General features: G+C 39.2%; 1 protein-coding gene across 1 annotated transcript in view; it reads right to left on the bottom strand.

Annotated features, from left to right (window-relative positions):
- The window catches only part of ZFHX4 (zinc finger homeobox 4), a gene marked incomplete at both ends in the record, with an annotated part of 127,255 nt that overhangs the window by 103,847 nt on the left and 3,644 nt on the right, over nt 1-19,764 (bottom strand). Inside the window, one exon of the mRNA XM_080639445.1 lies at nt 19,231-19,733. Coding sequence (XP_080495571.1) covers nt 19,231-19,733 — 503 coding nt within the window. The remainder of the gene's footprint in view (nt 1-19,230; nt 19,734-19,764) is intronic.

Raw genomic sequence — 19,764 nt, 5'->3', positions numbered from 1 at the left:
GCATTAGAGGAACAAAACCTCTCAATATCACAGTTGTGCTAAACATGCCCTCATTACAGTCTCTGTATATTTTACCAGTATCCAGATTTTACTTCATTGATTCTAGATATCTGCATATTAGATGGTTTAAACACAGTTTATATGATTAGCTAAAACATAGCAAAACACATTTGTACATACTTGTGATATATATTATATGCACATGCACATACAACAAAGCTTCATATACAACAGATTTAACAGTGTCATGTGTGAAATCTTAGTGCCACCAAAATTAGTGGAAAATTTACCTTTTGCTTGAGTTGGGTCAAATCTTAACCCTTAAAAAACAACAATTCAAAATCTCACTCTGAATGTGCTGAGAATATCAAACTGCTGGTCTGACACCTTTGTATAGCCAGATAATTATTTCTATTTGCCCCACTGGTTATGCTTAGACAAAATGAAATGCAATGGACTGAAGCTTTTATATGCTGCATTTTGCTGACATCCCAGCCGTGTTGGTGCCACATGGAACATTTTCGATTGCCAGTGCAAATGCAGTACAGGTCCAGCATCCAGCAAAGAATGCTCTGACCACCCAAAGCATACTTCTGTTCCTGTCATATGGAAGGTAGAGGAGCACAGTCTTCAGAGAAGTATCAAGTCGTCCTACAAGATGGTGTCAACATAATCTTTGTGCTTGAAACAAGATCTAAAACTGTCTCCAAAGGTGGTTGTTATTAATGATCCCAGCCCAGATAGCTTAAATTTGCTGTCAATAGTTTGGTTTTGCTGCAAACCACCATCAAGCCTTTTTCCTTGCTTCCTTTCAAATGGAAAAAAATTCCTTTCAAATTACATTGGGTCAACACCCAGGATTGGCCTTCTACCAATGATGTGCTAATCTTGTGATCTGTGAGTCTGAAAAAGGAGTTTTATAGCCCTGGAGGTGGGAAGTTTCCAGCTTTCCAAGAGGATGCTAGCACTTGTTTTTAGTTCTGATAGGCTTGAGACGCCAGACCTTCAAACTGTCACACTATTATGTATGGAAAAGCTATTATAGGAAAAACGGAAGACGTTCATAAAATAAATTAGTCACAAAATCACAGTGTTGTTTTTTCCCCTTATTATCGGTGGAGCTTGGCTTTGTACATGCAGCCATATGAAAAAAAAATTATTGATACAGTTAAAGAGCACTCGATGGTTTTCTAACATATTTTTCCTAATGCAAAATATGCAGGAGGTGCAAAAAGCATGACAGTTTCCTGTGGGAGGGTCAGCATACCTTTTTCTGTCTTTATTACTTAATACAACACAGCCAACTCAAGCTCAAGAAAATAAAACCTTTATCCCACTCATCCCAAGTAATTAGAAATGCATACTTGATAATGTACACAAACAGTCCCGCATGTATATGCAAGTGGGAAAGATTATTGACAGAAAAGAGAAGAAATATAAAGAAGCTGGTGGCTTGGCAAGAATGAAATTGGTCTAAATGCTGCAGAAATTATACTGTTCCAGATGTAGATGGTACTGTGAAAATAGACACGTAGAAATATTGGTAGAGCTTGAAGAAGAATGTAGCAAGGTGGTAAACACTGGTCGTATGCGTGTGCAACTGAGGTTGCAGAGAGCAAACCATGAAGCAACGATGATACTGCACAGTCCTGAGGGAGCTGGCGTTTCAGAGTGAAATTCCAAGCTTGAGGCAAGAGAGGAAATGTTTCTGACAGGTTGGGGCCTTTCAGGGTGGAGGCTTTCTGGTTTTAAATAGTAGCTGCTTGAAAAATGCTCACAAATGTGGAATAATTTAGGAGGAGAAACAGGCTATAGATGAGGTGACCTAGTATGTATGCTCACAAACTACAGTTAACAATAGCCAGTAACCTGTTTTGATCTGTAAAAAATATTTAAGAGGTGGATTTCATTCTGACAACAGATACATTGTAGCAAACAGGGAAGCTGTTTCAGTGAAAAGGAAAACACCCCCAAATTCAAACCCTCTCCTCTTTTTCACACCCTCTTTGTGGAGTAGCCTCTCTGACTTTTCCTTTGTAACTAGCCTTTGTCTCTAGAGCACCAGAAACAAATGGAAAAAACCTTGAAATAAACTTTGGGAGAAAAACAGAAACAGTAACCATCAATTTCAGTAAGAAATTACTCAAATAACAGAACTTTTTGAACTGGATAATTTCTCACAGTAGTGACAAACCACAGCAGTCAAACCACAGGAGAGCCATGTCCCAGTCAATTGACAGAGTTAAAGAACACTGTCATTTTGGAAAACTCCTGGGCCAACTCCATTCTTGGAGTAACACTCCCGAGATCAGCAGTACTACAACAAAAATGGATTTGGCCCACATTCTTCCTGTCTCTTTCCTTTCATCACCATTTTAATAGGAAACAAACACATTTTTCATGCGTCAAACAAATTCTACAGAGGGTAAAAAAAAAAAAAAATCACACAACCAGTAAAAACTCTGTGTTTCTCCTGTATCTTTGCAAATGTTTAGACTTTTGTTTAATAGCGTGACCTACATCGTACTAAAGAAAACACCTCAAGGACTCTGCTCATGCCATCGGCATCTGAATATATTACCTTTGTGGCAAATCGAGGAAATAACCCTCACCAAAAACTAAAAGCTAGATGAAAAGTTGGGGATGGGGTATGTGAATGAGAGCCTGATATATGTTTTTGCAACTAAAAAGAGCAACTAACTGGTCCTTGGAAAGAACTACCGTAGTTCTTCAAGCCCAGAGCACACTGACAGAGTCCAGCCAGGCCCCCTGCAAGATAAGCACATGAGGAATAAAACCTACCTGAACAAGGGATCAAAATACCGGGCTGCAGTCAGGCCTTAAGAGTTTGTGACAGCAGCTGCTGCCTTTCTGTCCCAGATAAAAATGTTTCTGTAGTCACCAGCAAGCCCCTGAGCCAGCTCTATGTGGGAGCTCCCTGCGCAGGGGGGATTTCACTCTCATCACAGACTCCCTTACATGTGCTTCAGCTACTGTCCTTCCTGGTCCTTCTCCTGACACATCCCCAGCATGGTGTATGGTGGGAAGGACACAGCACACACAGCTGGCACTCTGCCAGCCAGGAACTCCCCTACATGAGCAGAGCAATCGTGCCCTCCCCCACGGCAGGGAACTTGCATCAAACCTCCAATTTCTTTTGCTTCATTAGTGGCAGAAAAGGAGCTGAGCCAAGGTTAGAGAGGTCTGCCCTGTGACCACGTTTGTCATACGTTTCCTTACTTCAAGTTTACTCCAATGACTAATACCATCTTTAAGAGCTTCAAACAGAAGTAAACTATTCTAAGATGCAAACTGCTGGAGATGCTGAGAACCACTTAGAAGTGTTTCGTTTTACAGGGGTATAGGAAATAAAAAATAATAATAATTAAAAAAAAAACCCCAAACCTAACAGTTACGTACCTTGACCTTCCAGAAAGAGGGAGGGGAAAAATCTAAAGTACTTCAAGCCTAATTTGGGGAAAAGATATTCAGTGAGCTACAGCCAAGATAAATGCATATTAACACTCCTATTTTGCTTTAACTAATTAGCACTATTACAGGGTTCAGCAGTGACATTTCAACAGTAATTGATCCTCTGATGCAATTTTTGTGTGTTTCAAACTAGCCAATACATCCAGCCAAGAGGGCTGTGCAAGGACAGAGGCTGGCAGTCAGCACAGGGGAGCTTGTTGCTGCCTGAGCTTGACCTTGGAGCCTGGGATGCTAAACACAAGCAATCAACAGGAGCCACTAGCACTCAGCACTTCTGCAACTCAGATGCCTAATCCCTCCACTTTCAGCATTTCCTTCAGCACTGGCAGGTAGCTCAGATAATTTAAATTCAGATGGTGGCTGCCCCAAACTGGTGTTTGCATACACTCACACAGGGACTCAGGAACTTCCTGGCTTGGTCTGGAATTAGTATTTCATTTCAAATTTTGTGCTGACTTGGTGGGGTGGGCATTTGGCATCATATTTTCACATTACTTCACACTACATACAGGGTAACTTAGTTACTATCTATTTCTTTCTCTTCTAAACCCTAATGTGAAAGATTTTAATGTCAAGCAGCATGAAGGCCAGAACAAAAGTCAACCCAGCCTCCACAGCAAGAGTTCAGCTACAACAGCCATCCCATCTGTATTTCATGGTGTACCTTAATAATAATCAATAATGCATTAAAATTAACACTAAACAGTATAAAAAAGCACACTACAAAGAGTTATGACTCAGGTTTGCAATCCACATGCAGAAACAGCATCTTATGTTTTATACCAGCAAATTAATATCTGGGGTAAATATTTGCAGATAGATGGCTTGTTAGCTATTTGTGTTCTTCAGGCTCAACAAATAGTTAACTGCCTATGGGTATTTGCACCCTAAGTCACAGTGTATAGCAATAAATGTGTGAAAACAACAGGCAGCTCTCTGAAGACACAGGCAAAGTAACTGGGGGGTAAGCCAGATGCTTCATTCCTTCACTCTCTTAATACTAGGGGGAAATTAATTCTTCCATGGGGTAATTCAGAACTGGAGTTTTTTCTTCTTGGCTGACTAATCAGGAAGTGGCCTAACCACTTAATGTAGGCATCCAATGCAGAGGCAAAAAAAGTCATGGATTAGAAACTGACAGGAACAGAAAACAAGCTGGAGGAACTAACAGGTCATTTAACAGAAAAAAAGTTACCTCTGAGCCTTCTAACATCAAACTAGGACTGATCTTGCAGTGGCCTAAATGAATTCAGTGGTGAAATTGAACTTGGCTAGGGATGTCAAGGATAACAGGAAGGGATTCTATAGGTACACTGTAAATAAAAGACAGACTAGGGACAGCGTAGGCCCCCTCCGGAAGATACCGGGAGAACTGGCTACCCTGGATTTGGAGAAGGCTGAGGTTCTGAATGACTTCTTTGCCTTGGTCTTCACTGGCAAAGGCTCTGACTGCACCACCCAAGTCTTGGAAGGCGAACGCAGGGACTGTGAGAATGAAGACCCTAGGCCCACTGTGGTTTGAGACCATCTTAAAAAATTAAACGTACACAAGTCCATGGGACGGGACGAAATCCATCCATGGGTCCTGAAGGAGCTGGCGAATGAAGTTGCTAAGTCACTGGCCACCATATTTGAAAAATCATGGCAGTCAGGTGAGGTTCCCGACGACTGGAAGAAGGGAAATATAACCCCCCATTTTCAAGAAGGGGAAAGTGGATGACCCGGGGAATTACAGACCAGTCAGTCTCACCTCTGTGCCTGGCAAACTCTTGGAGCAGATTCTCCTGGAAGGCATGCTAAGGCACATGAAAAACAACAAGGTGGCTGGTGACAGCCAGCATGGATTCACTAAGGGGAAATCCTGCCTGACCAATTTGGTGGCTTTCTATGATGGGGCTACGGAACTGATGGACAGGGGCAGAGCAGTTGACGTCATCTACCTGGACTTGCGCAAAGTGTTCAACACTGTCCCACAAAACATCCTTGTCTCTAAATTGAAGAGACATCAATTTGATGGATGGACAACTCGGTGGATAAAGAACTGGCTGGATGGCCACACACAAAGAGTTGTGCTCAAGAGCTCGATGTCTGGCTGGAGACCGGTAACGAGTGGTGTCCCTCAGGGATCAGTGTTGCGACCAGTCTTGTTCAACATCTGTGTTGGTGACATGGACAGTGGGATTGAGTGCGCCCTCAGCAAGTTTGCCGATGACACCAAGCTGAGTGGTTCGGTTGATACGCTGGAGGGAAGGGATGCCATCCAGAGGGACCTTGACACGCTTGTGAGGTGGGCTGATGCCAACCTTATGAAGTTTAACCATGCCAAGTGCAAGGTCCTACACCTGGGTGGGAGCAATCCCAGGCACAGCTACAGGTTGGGCAGAGAAGAGATTGAGAGCAGCCCTGCGGAGAAGGACTTGGGGGTGTTGGTCGATGAGAAAATGAACATGAGCCGGCTTCAGTGTGCACTCGCAGCCCAGAAAGCCAACTGTATCCTGGGCTGCACCAAAAGGAGCGTGACCAGCAGGTCAAAGGAGGTGATCCTGCCCCTCTACTCTGCTCTAGGGAGACCTCACTTGGAGTATTGTGTGCAGTTCTGGTGTCCTCAACATAAAAAGGACATGGAACTGTTGGAACAAGTCCAGAGGAGGGCCACGAGGATGATCACGGGACTGGAGCACCTCCCGTATGGAGACAGGCTGAGAAAGTTGGGGCTGTTGAGCCTGGAGAAGAGAAGGCTGCGTGGAGACCTCCTAGCAGCCTTCCAGTATCTGAAGGGGGCCCACAAGGATGCTGGGGTTGGACTATTCATCAGGGCCTGTAGTGACAGGACAAGGGGTAACGGGTTCAAACTTAAACAGGGGAAGTTTAGACTGGATATAAGGAAGAAATTCTTTACTGTGAGGGTGGTGAGGCACTGGAATGGGTTGCCCAGGGAGGTTGTGAGTGCTCCATCCTTGGCAGTGTTCAAGGCCAGGTTGGATGAGGCCTTGGGTGGCATGGTTTAGTGTGAGGTGGCCCTGGCCATGGCGGGGGGTTGGAACTAGATGATCTTAAGATCCTTTCCAACCCTGACTATTCTATGATTCTATGATTCTAATTCATGCCAGTCAAGACCAGCCAAAGAACCCTCAGGAATGCCAGAGAAGCCTAAAGCTAGATGAGCTTGCAGGTAAAATTCAGTATGGACAAATGAATCCAAGAAAGTATATATTAGAAGGAATAATTTGAACCAATCAAACATGCTACTGGTGTCTAAGTTAAATGTAACTGTTCTAGGACACTTGGGCATCAGTATGAAGGGGGGCATGAAAAGAGCCACGAGATGAAAGGCAACGAATTTCTAGCACAGAATACAATAATGTTTGTTTAAAGCAGATTATATTTTTGGATGCACTAGGGATGGGACAGTAAGATCATACAGCTCCACTGAGAACACTATGTTCAGATCTGAAATATCTGTGTATCAAGAAAAGTTTTGCAGGGGTTGAAGGAGTTCAGAGATCAGTGATGGGATTAGCAGAATTGTGGAAAAAATTCCACTAAAAGCAACACTGAATAGGCTGTAAAAAGTTTAAGTAAAAAGCAGACAGGATAGAAAGATCATAAAATAATCATAAAGATTATTAGAAAGATATAAAAATTATATAGAAACACCATAAAGCAAGAAAGAACACACAATCTTTCTTGTTCTGTTACCAGATGAATAAATAAACAAAATTTTAATAACTTAAATGAATGACAGAGAATTTTAAAAGATGAAAAATTGTATTTGTATGCAGATTAAATTAACCTGTGGAACTCCTTCCCACTGCATGTGATTGAGCCAAGAGTTCAGTTTATAAACTCATTTGATGTTTGCACATGACTAAGGCCACACAAAACCACTTCTGAGCAAAAAAAAAAAAAACACACCCAATCTTGAATTCATATGTCAATACAAATTTTTAGCCTCTGTTAAGTACAGAGGACATGCAAGAAGAAAAATAATTTTCCTATATGGGCAGCATTATTCCATATCTGACCATGAAAGAATTTTTTTTCCTCTGCTTTGAGAAGCAATTGTTGTTAGCCAGTCAGGAGCAAGGAGATTAGATAAGGTGGACTAACAGTATAATTTGCTGTGATAGAACAATGACTGCATACTTGGCCTACTAATGTGTTGTTGCTTTTAAAGTAGCATCCTCCTCTGCTATGGGCAGCCACTGCAAGAGGTGTACTTGACTAACTTTATTTGTAATGGACTACTTTTCACTTGGACAGGCTGGAAAGACAGCTCATGATTAAGTGACTCAGAAACAGCTCCAAAGAAGAAAGGAAGATTTTTTTACACCCTGACAAAATCCTGATAATTTCAGCCCTAAAAGTGTCTTTAAGAAAGTTATTAATAACTGGGAGAAGAAAATTAAAACACTAATGGAAATCCAACCTTTACTGCAGCAGACACTATCATATATATACTTTTGTACTGTATTATAGCAGGTGACAGTAGCAGCCTGGGGTATGTATGGACACACATAGTTTTAGATTCTGTTTATGCTCTTGGGAAGTGTACACTTTTATAAGCACACCTGCTTTTTTTGCTTTCCCCCACTGCACCCCCTGTGCACGAAACCCAGTCTCCAACAACTGTGACTTCCTCCCTAACACTAGTGTTGGATAATATCTGCCTCTCCAAGTCCTCACGTGCATGAACAACTTCAGACTCCATCTCTAATTCATTTCTCCCAGTAACAGACACTCTATTAAGCACGTGTATGGATAAATACAGGCAGAGAGAAAGACATAGATATTTCTTCACATTAAGTGATATGCTTAATTACGTTTCGATAAGGTCCATTTAGACTGCCAAACATATTAAGGCCAACCTCTTACTCACCTCTGCAAGGTTAGAGACACATTTTCTTTTTTCCTGAGGCCATGCTCTTTTTTCTAGTCCAGACAGTATTGAGCTCACCTTCTAAATCTACTGGGACAAACAACTACTAGAAGTAAAGGAGAGACATTTGTTTAGTTCCTGTTGTGAACACGTGATGCACAAAGCCTCTGTACCTGCACAGCACAAAAGCTGAATGAACTGGGATACAGGCCTGAACTCTGTAAAATGAGATTTCAGAGTTCTCCTTTTATTGATTATCAGCTCAACTCTCTTCCTTATCACAAAAAATACTGCAAACATACAACTCTTCAAAACCAGTGTAGCTCTTGTCCTTTGTATACCCAGAAATGCTTTAAAGTAAACCTTATCTGTTTGATACTTTTGAGGTAGCCAAGGCCACAGAATTTGAACTGTTCACTAGAGAACTCATGAAAGAAAAGAAACACCCTAGAAAGACTTCTGAATCCAGGTAATATATGTAAAATGTTGAGTCACAGATGCTCTCACAAACATATTTTTGTTTTTCAGGAAACAAAATAAAAACATTCAGAGACTAAAGTATCTAACTGAGAAAGGATTTTATTTTTCTCCTGTCAGGAGTCCCAATGACTATTTTCAAAGATTTTTATCCCTTGAGTTCTATAAATCAAAGAAATTCAAGTATCATGAAGATACCAGTGAATACAGTGGATATAGGAACAAGGAGATAGAGCACATTAATAGCATATCCAATTCATCATCACCTATGAGATCATCTTAGCAAGTCAAAAACTAACAAATGATATCCACAACTTAGGTACAACTCTTTCTGAGATGCTGCTGCAACAGGATTAGTCCCAGGGACCATTACAGTAGTGCTTTCAAATCTGTCCAATGACTCTAGGTCATAAATTCGGTAAAATTAGTCTTAAACTATTTTTGTGGCCTGTGATCTTTGTCATCTGAGAGCTGGCTTCAGAAGATCCTGCTCTGATATATCCCAGCAGGATCCTGACTTCGTCCTGGGTCAAAGCTTTTGAGTCACAGAACTTCCTGGACAAATAAGGACATAAGGTTTTCAGAAACACTTGCAGTTTGGCCTCGTTTTTTCCACCAGCTTCATTCTTCCTGATTTCCAGCCATTCATTAGCTGCGTACATATCTGCAAATGTCAAATGGTGTTTCCAAAATAGTAACATCTAGATACTAAAAGCTGTCTCATTTCAGTAGTAAAGTGAGCCTTTTTCCATGCTCTCATCACTAGCAGACACAAAGAGCAAGAACACCAAGATCCTCCTTAGATTTTGTTTTATTGTTCTAGCTGTAAAAATATCAAGCTTCTGGTCATTCACAAAGTGTTTATTCAGTTAGAAAATTTTAGTATTTTTGCCTCAATCTACTTTCCAGAGAGCAAATCTTTGTCTAGGTTACATAGAAAATAGGAACATTGTTCTTTGAACGGAATGAAGCTGCATCAGGGGAAGTTCAGATTGGACATTAGGAAAAGGTTCTTCACTGAAAGGCTGGCCAGTTTCTGGAACAGGCTCCCCAGGGATGTGGTCACGGCACCAAGCCTGTCAGAGTTCAAGAAGTGCTTTCAGTCATACAGTTTCATATTTGGTAGTCCTGTGAGGAGCAGTGAGTATGACTCAATGATCCTTATGGTCCCTTTTAACTCCAGATATTCTGATTCTGTGATTCTGTGAATAAGAAGTGCCCTTCCTTCTCTTTTGCTGTTAGAATCCAGAGTTTTGAAATTAGCATAAGGATAACATCAGTCATACCTGGTATGATACTTGAGCCAGTTGCAACTTTTGTTTAGAATTTCTCATACAAAATATCTTTCTTCTTAATAAAGAAGTCTGAAAACGACTGACCTCCCCCACTTCCCCAGACAAGGACTGCTGTAGGCCCAGTCACTAATTTAAGATGTCAGTGGAGAAATTCCATACATGTTAAACAGCTTTAGAATGAGATGATATACACCACTGGAAGTGGAAGCTAAAGTTCTGGTAAAAAGAGTTTCCACTGTAAGCCTTTGTTTTAAACAGGGTCATCACAATGGGATTGATCTTGCACTTTCTCTGAACAAGGGTAATATATTTTTCTATAAAAAATCTGGGCACAAGCTATCCCAGAACAGCAGATTCCGTGCTGCATTCATGGGCAGAGGTGGCTCTATGGTTCTCTCCAGGAGGAGTACAAAGAAGTGGCATATGTTCTTCTTTGGGAGAGTTTACAAGGGAGAACAGAGATTACAAATAGGCTCTCTTCTTTAGGCAGACTTCCAAATACTGTTCCCATATGTTAGGTTACCTGCACACAATCCAGCAATAAACCATAGTTATATAGTCATGTATTTTAGATAGGTGAATCATTTTAACAGCATGGTTTGATTAACACTCTAGGATAACAGTTTTAAACAGAAAAAAAAAAAAAAAGACCTTTTTTATTAGGAACTCGTGGTCAAAAAGCAACTCTTGGAATAAGATTAGTACATTACCATTCATGGCTTCCATTAGCAATATGTAGTTTCTATTTGTGCATATAAGCAAGGAGTATTGCTCATGCTCCTCATACATGACAAAAGCTATTTTTTCTGTTTTCGTCACTGCTACTGCAAGAGGATGCCCAAGGCATGGGAATCTCTACACTTCATCATTCAAGGACTACCTTTGCTCAATTTTTGTTTCCTTCAATGCCCCCTGCCTTTAAAAGCTAAAGATTATCTTAATGCCTTCCCTCCCACAGGGAGAGTAGCACATACAGTTTCCCCCAAGGCTATGGTGCACAATACTCTCTGTGTATCTGTCTGCTGCAGAACTGTCAGGCTGGCACCTTCTGACAGTCTAAGGGGTCATTTCCATGACATCCTCCTTCACAGCTATCCACAAAGAAAAGGTCCTGAGGTTCTTAGCAAAGCTTAACTTTCCATATGCATCATCATAAGGATGTACGATCATCATTCTACACTATCTGTCTGTACTAAGTACACCAGCCTAACAGATAGAGCACTAGGATCAAAAAATGTCAGAAGCTATCATTTGTAATTTATGGTTTATTAACATAAAACCCCTATTTACATTTAATGTAATTACTACCTATTTCTTGTTGTACTGTATTGTATTTTGCTCACAAACATACACATGGAAGTTTATCCATTAAAATTTGTCTCCTGCATTGTGCCTAGTTCTTGCTTTAGCAACATCATAATAATATTATGTTATTATATATGGTATTGTAATCATGGTATAATAACTATTATATATGGTATATATGGTATTATAATAATAATAATAATACCAACAGAATTGGTATTACTCTGCATTTCACATCAGCCTCTTCACTATCTTTCATGACAAAATCTGACTGGAGCATTGATCCAGTGGTACACCAAAGGAGAAAAAATACTGCAGAAAATGAATTTGTCTATCTAGTAAGATAGGCACATATATATCCAATACAGTCTCAAGAGCAGTGTATCAAACAGCTCAAAGCTCAGACCTGTACATATGCAGTCTCTAAGATTTTATTCCCACCAACCCTCCTATAATTTCCCAATCCTGGCATTTGGTTTGGATGGACTGACAAATGCAAAGACCAGTGTTTGTCCTGAAACACTCAGAAAAATCAATAGCAAGGCTGAAGTACACATATTCATGTCAAAATATAACTTTCCTATCATTAGAGGTGGTCTTGGCAGTCCTGGGGTAATGGCTGGACTTGATGATCTTAAAAGTCTTTTCTAACCTATTTGATTCTATGATTCTATGTCTCAGTCTTTTTTTTTTTTTTTTTTTTTTTTTGGTCCTTATTCTTAAATACATGGAAGAAATGGTGAAGAAAAAAAACCCCACCTGCAACAGTCTGCTAAACTGTAATCAGAATTTTAGAGAAGACATCTGTAGTGAGTTGTGTAGTATCAGATAAAATCTCCTAAAGGTAACAAGAAAATCTATGTTGCAAGGCTGGGAGAAAGTGGCTGCTCAATACATAACTGCAATCTATTTATGCACATACACACATACACTCATATTGACATAATACTCTTACATACGCTATACACTGCATCTCTACTTTGAATCTCAGTCAGAAGTAATTACATATTTCTCTTAATGTCAGAATGAAAGAACTCCAGGCACAAAGAACAGCTGTTATACAGCCATTTTGTGTGTTGAGTGTACTGAATAAATGAGGCTGATCCTCTTCATGCTGCTTTTGCTCTCCTCCTGGCTCATTCTTCTTGCTCTGCAAGAGAAGCTATGAGCTCAGACTCCACTGGGCAGAGGGCACATTGCGATTCATGTCCAAATATCCTGGTACAGCCTCCTTTCAAAAAGTAATTTTATACATCTTCAATCAGGACAGTATGCAGACTAGGATCCTGGACAACATTTCAGCAAAATAACAAGGGGATTCTCTAAACCATAACTTGAGAATACCTCTCTGCTTTAGCAGTGTACTATAAGCTGAATACGTGTGCCATTTTTCACAAAGACAGTTATGTAGGACTGAGGACTAAATAACATCTGAATATTAAATAAAATATACATGAAATATATGTGGAAATTATTTATACTATTATATTTCAAATTTAAAATAAAAAAGAACAGGTTTGAAATTGCTATTCTGCTGGCCCACAACTTGTTTGGGTTTTTTTATAATAAATGTTAGTGGAAATTAAATTTCATAATTTCATAAAATATTTAAAACCTTCAATGAACAAAAACCTGAAAGTACCATAAAAATCAAAATATCCTCTATAGTGAGGTTTATGTTTAGCAACAAATTACAATAACTTTTGTTTATCACTGAAAACAGCTTTCTTCACCTAAACAAACAAGAATAAAATTAAGCAAAATATTCTTTGGCTCCTCAGATGTGCAGACATATTCCAATTTCCTTTCCACAATGATTTCTATGCAAATCAACGCTGCACAATCTCCTGACCTCTTTTACTATCATACTGGGACAATGACAGTTCAATAATTGGACTGGCACATATCTAGGATATTTGATTTTAAATTAAAAAGTTAGTGCAGGACAATTGAGATGAAAAGAATGTGACTTGCTGTTAATTCCAGACTGATCAAGTATTAACATTTCATGCCAAACACAGTAAAGCAAAAAAGTGATTGGGGCCAGCAGTCCATTCGTCCCCATATGCATATACTTTACACCCCCCACCTCAGTTGTTAATTCCTAACAACGATCCTTTCATCCAGAACAAGGATAATTAGAAAAACCCAAGCAGTGTTCCTTGGGGAACTGTTACACTAAAAGTTACCTAAGGACTAAATCCCACTTGTGCCTCCTGCACGTGATAAAGATGAGCAAAGCATTCAATATCCCTGGCTGATTTAAAATCCAAATATGCAAACAGCACTATGGAATCCAGACAGACTATTCTGCTTCACTGATGACAGATGCAGAAAAAAAGCTGGTCTAATTAAGCTTTTGACTTTGAACCAGCAGAGAAGTGGACACCTTGCTTTAAAAACATGGCGCATAACACCAGCTGAAGAGCAGGTGCTGCATGGTATTTGCATTTCCTGCAAAGGATGCTAGCTAGCAGGACCAAGCAGCTGACCGTGAACATTCTTGGCCCTAAGTGACCCAAGGACAGACTATAAATCCATCCTATAAAATATAGTAAAAGCCCCGTTTGTTCTTCCACCCTTTCAGTATGTGATGTTATACATTTGTGATTATCTCATTTTATTGGGCTCTTTAGAAAGCTGTTTATGATCATTTGTGGACAAAACAAAGGCTCATTGTAAACTCTTTTTTAAATAAGTTGGAAGGTCAATATGAAACAAAGGGCACCACTTTCATGACTGCTACATGCAAGCTAGGCTTGTGTGTGTAGTATTACAATGAATTTCAGCAAAGGGATAGAGTCCTAGCTAATTACAAAGCAAACATATAACAGTATTGCATTAGCAGCCCAAGAAATTCCTATTGAATTGCATACATCTGAAAACAGAAAGACATGCTTGTGCTGAAACTTAATTATCTTGGCAAAAACTGTGAGGGCCAGATTCTCAAAAGACATAAACACAAAGCTCTGCTTTACACTCCTGAGGATCTAATCCTTTGTTAATTCAGATAACCTCCATCAGATAAAACTTACCATTCGGAATGACTAATTTGCCTTATTATTTATGGTATCTATAGCTAAGTAATACAATTACTATGCAGCTTGTGAGTAGGAAAAAGAATACTGCTGATCTCCAAATACAAGGTCTGAAAGAGACAATCAGCATGCTCTGCCAGGTTAAAAATGTTAATGCTGTTGCATTCCACCCTAGGCAAAGAAGACAAGCTGTTTTCAAGGACAGTTCTGACTGAAATTCTTTCTTATGGGTTCAAAGTAAAACATTATGGTAGAAAATGAATACAGCTTTGTTTGTTTCTTCAGTCATCGTTAGCAATAGACATAAGGGTATTCTGTATTTCAGCACATATGGAAAGATCATCAACACTTTCTGCTTCTGGGTCCTTTGCCAGAATACCATATCCCACATGCCTTTTACCTTAAAACATAAAAGAAAAGGTGTTGTTCTGGTCAAGTAAAGAAACAATTTTTACTAGCATACGTCTAATGTTAAAGCTGCCTAAATCCTGCCAAAGACATTAAAACACCATCTGCAAAACAGATTTTCACTAAATTGATCAGTTTAAAGTTAAGCAGCTAGGCAGATGATGCTTTTGAGCTAACCTTTAACCTTCTTAAACTGAAATCAGGTCAATCCTTTTGAGTAATATCTTTGCCGTTTGAGAACATAAGAGGTAAAGTGATCTATCCAAATTGAACTGACAATCATAGCACTAATAGTGTTATGGATCAATATCTTGTCAATAAAGGGAAAACCAAGGTAGTTTTCACACAGATGAGTATTAGTCTGCCAACTGGTGCCTGTCACTTTCCCTGAGCTCCTAAATAGTTGCATATGTGACATATACTGCAGTAAATATCTAATACAAGCTTATTAAAGCTAATAATATTTTTGACAGACTAACTTGAAATATTTATTTATGACTAGAAATTGATCATGTCATTCAGTTACTTGGTTAACTAAAACTTCTTCTCAGCCACTCCAGTTTACTTTGCAAAAAGGTACCCTGTATTTATCTATTAAAAGTATTTGGAAACTATTTTATGAGCACAGGACATGATACATGCAGTTCCCTGAATCAAAAGCTATTTGACTAAGCTACAAAATGGCTTCCTTAAGAGCAGTTCCAGCTATATATACTTTATATCCACAGAGATAGATCACTGTCTTGCCTCAGCTTCCCAAACCTGCAGAAGCTGAACACTTCCTCCTGCAGAATGGAATTGCACTCTGTTGCTATAGAGGCTTTCTCTGTTTATTTGTGAAGTCATTGAATGCTTCTTGATGGATGCTGCCAAGGACTTGCAACTCTTCTGTGGTTTAACTTGCTAATATCAAGCTCCACAATTCCAAATGTATGTCTTTGGGAAATTCATTTAGGCCAAGCTGAGTTCACTCAGGGTAAGGCCATCTTTGTTGTGGTTCCTAGTAGCCGCATTACCAACACCATTTGAATACTGCACTTCTGTAAGGAGCAATCAGGCCATTTCTTTTTAAATAACTTAGAAAACAGCTAAAGGTTTCACTCTGCCATATTTAGAATCTAACTCTAAAACTGACATTTCAGTACTGCCTAAAATTACACAGCTTCAGAAGAGAAGCTCTGATGTTCATGGTAGCTTTAAAAGCTATGGCTATGAAAAGACATCCTTTTACTCCATCAATAGTTAAGCACAGGAAAAGAAATCAAGGAAATTCATAAAACAATAACATTTAAATAAATATAATGACTAAAGAAAAAACTTTAAGGTGATTGACAAAGCAAAGGAACAAAGTCACAGATTCTTTTTCTGTGCCTTCAGACGGTTTTAGTATTAAAGTTTTTATTGCCAAATCATATTCACAGCACCTTAATTTTAAAAGAGTTGGAGGAACTGCTTGAATATAAACACGATTCATGAATATTCGATATCACTGCCAAGGCATATATATATATTATTCATACAAATTAATGTTCTTTTTTTCCTTAGGTGATCTAAAAGTTTATCTATTTGATGTATCAAGAGAAAAAAAGTTTACAACTCTCTTGGTGTCAACAGCTTCACCAGGACCTGACAAAACTATCGAGTCTGCTAGCAGATAACTTTACAGACTTCCAAAATCTCATTTATTTCCACCTTGAGGCCTGAATCTACACCCATAATTAGAAGTAAAGTTTTCTGGGTGACATACAAAGGCATTGCTTTCTATTATAAAGCACATACACATCTAGAACATTTTGGGGTTTACTGACACATGTAGTACCACCAACCTCAAATCTTAAAAAAATAATACTACTAATACTCCAGTTGATATTCTAAAAAAGTCATTCCTCTCCTTCAAATTGTCCTTAAAATGAGATTATATAAAAGTACTGTGCGCACTTGTACATACTATCTGCTTCCCAAGATTTTTTAAGCCTATCAGGGTTCAGAATTCCAAACTTCTCTAAGAAGTCATGATGGACAGAAACTTTTCTAAAGCTCAGATACTCACTAGCAATTCTAGGGAAAAGTCTTTAAAAATACATTAGGAGACTTGCAACCCTATGGTTACCAGCAGTAAACTTTCAATTTTTTTTCTGTAGCACACGAAGTTCAGAGGGTGTTTAAGAGCATATGCATTTCTTCTCCACTCAGATGTCTTTCACTGATTGAGGGAATGAACTTAAAAGATTAACAATGGTCATTTGCCATGTATGCATCACACAGGCGTTACTGAATTGCTCAATGTAACAAATGAGGATCTGGCAGAGAAGCAGGTTCAGCAGCAGGACATTTTGGTGATAGGGACTAAGAGCTGAGACTCATTCCCTTGCTACGCTATTATCAAATGTTTTGTAGGACAAAACTCAAAACATACAAACAAAACTCTACAAACTCAAACATATTTGATGAAGATTTCTCCAGGGATTCGGATGAGTGAGTGAAGAGACAGTGCTGTTTTGAGTAGATAGTTTGTACCCTGCAACTCCATAGCTTTACTTAAAAAAGCAGATGGTATCTTATTTTCAACAGTCTCTAAAGCTTTGGCAGTGAGGCCATCTGAAAACAGCCCTTGCCTTCTCCTCTCCCATTCTGTCATTCCTATCTGTGATACGGTTTGCAGCAGCGTATCTCTGAATGGTGGCATCATAAAACAGATCATTGAGAAAATCCAGTTTAACACTCAAAAGAAGAGATGGGAACCAACTATCTTTAACTTAGATCATTTAAAAAAACTGACACAGAGTATGGCTTCACAATCAGTGTAAGTGGAGGGAGCAAGCAACTGCCTCACAGGTGACAAGGGAGCAGGTACTTCTGAGGGCAGTTCTGCTGCTGATGGAGGCTAACTGTGCCACTAGACTCTAGACTCTTTAGCTCTTCTGGCACTTTTCAAAACAGGACTTTGGTTCTTTAAAAAAAAAAAAACAACAAAACAAAACAAAGAAAAAACAATCAAGCACAAAAAACTCACCCCTCCACCCCCCTTAGAATTCAGGAAAAATACAATTTACATAAAACACATGATTAAATTAGCAAAGCAGCCAGCGCTGTGGGACAATATAATAGACCAAATCTTGTGTTACTGCCATTTTTGTCCATAGCGGATCCACCAAGGTTACAACTATCACGTTATAGAATGAAAACCCACGTAACTGCCTGTGCACTCTGTGTTAGCTCAGAACTACCATTTGAGCATGGTTGAATGCCATCAAAATGTTATTTCTTGCTTAAACAAGAGGTCTGTTGAGGCTTTTCCGTATTTGTTCTGTGTGTACACATTTTCAACATGATTAGAAAACCAGCATAGTTGCCATAATCAGCAGATGGCTCCTGATAGTTTAGATATCACGGATTTCTAGTATAAATCAATAGATAACACTTGCAAAATAGATCTTCTAATAATATTTAGAGCTTGTTACAGTGACTAATGGTTTGCAATATTTCCTGAATTTTTATATCCCCCTAGACAAAAGAAGTTTCTAATAAGTTATAAGTTATTCATCTTGGAAATGAATGTGTTATATTTTGTACATGAACCAAGACAATCAAGCCAATCCAGTAAACACACTGCAGAAAATATGTTACCCCGTAATTAGGGTTTGGAAAAAGTCATGACAAGTTGTGTAATAAATGGTATTCGTCACTCCCACATATTCATTATATCCACATATTTTTTTCCAGTAAAGATAAAAATATAGTTACCATTCCACTAACATATTTATCTACACCACACCCTTTCATGTTTGTGAAAAATCTTTACTAGCTTGGAAAAGAAGGGCAGACAAAAGGATGACAGTGCTAACTATTGAATAACATTGATAATAAAGTGGTGCTTACTGAAAATACCAGTATAAAATAACTTGGCTGTGATAGATTACAGTTGCAAACAGATACATATGCCAGAAAGATATCTCCTTCCCTATACATGGTATGGAAAAATTATCATTTTCCATAATCTCCTTCAAGTTTCTGAACAAAATTTAATGGAGAAAGTCTAAAGATATTATAAGAGATGCAAAATCCCTCTAGTAATTTATTATGAGAGAACATTTTAAAAAAAACCAAACCCTACATTCCCTGTGTTCACAGACAGTGCATCCTAAACGGGCCCTCAGGTAAATCCACACAACTCACCGAGAACTCTTCTGATTAGCCTGCATAGATTTTGTTCGATTATATGTATGTTCAATAAACATTTATTCTGCTGGTTAATCAAAATCTTGTTTGATTAGCACTGAAACAGTTAATTTCATAGTCTACTTGGTGCCAACTGAAATTGCTGTCACTGGCTTACCTTGTACAGTTTCAGGGCTGCCTCGTGCCTGTGATTGGTAGTGTGTAACCGCAATTTATCCACGCTGTTGGTGTAGTAGTCACAGGCGTTACATTTTAGGTGAACTGGGTTGCCAATGGCAATACACTTCAGCCTCCACTCATTAGTTTTGCCCCCTTCTTTAATGTGAGCCACCAGTTGATATTTCTGCATATGTTTGTCAGTTTTGCAGTGGAGCTGGAAGTTCGCTTTGAGCTGAGTGTTGTAGTTACAGAGCTTGCACTGGTAGATGTCTCCAATTACAGCCCTCCACTCCTCTTCGGGGAGCGAGCGTTCACTGCTCACATGCACACTTAGGGCCTCCAGGCTGTCAGAGGTGAATTTGTTGCAAACAGCACACTGGAATAGCTTCAGCGCTGGGTCACTGATATAAGGTGACAGCTCTCCTGCAGTAAGGAGGGACAGGTCATCACCCATTAGCTGACCACTGGCAAGCCGGATTTCAGGCGGCAGCTCATTATTTACTACAGGAAAAAAAAAAAATTAAAAGGGAAA

This window comes from Psittacula echo (assembly GCF_963264785.1).
Source record: "Psittacula echo genome assembly, chromosome: 2".
NCBI classification, from domain to species: Eukaryota; Metazoa; Chordata; class Aves; order Psittaciformes; family Psittacidae; genus Psittacula; species Psittacula echo.
This window is presented reverse-complemented; position numbering and strand designations above follow the sequence as displayed.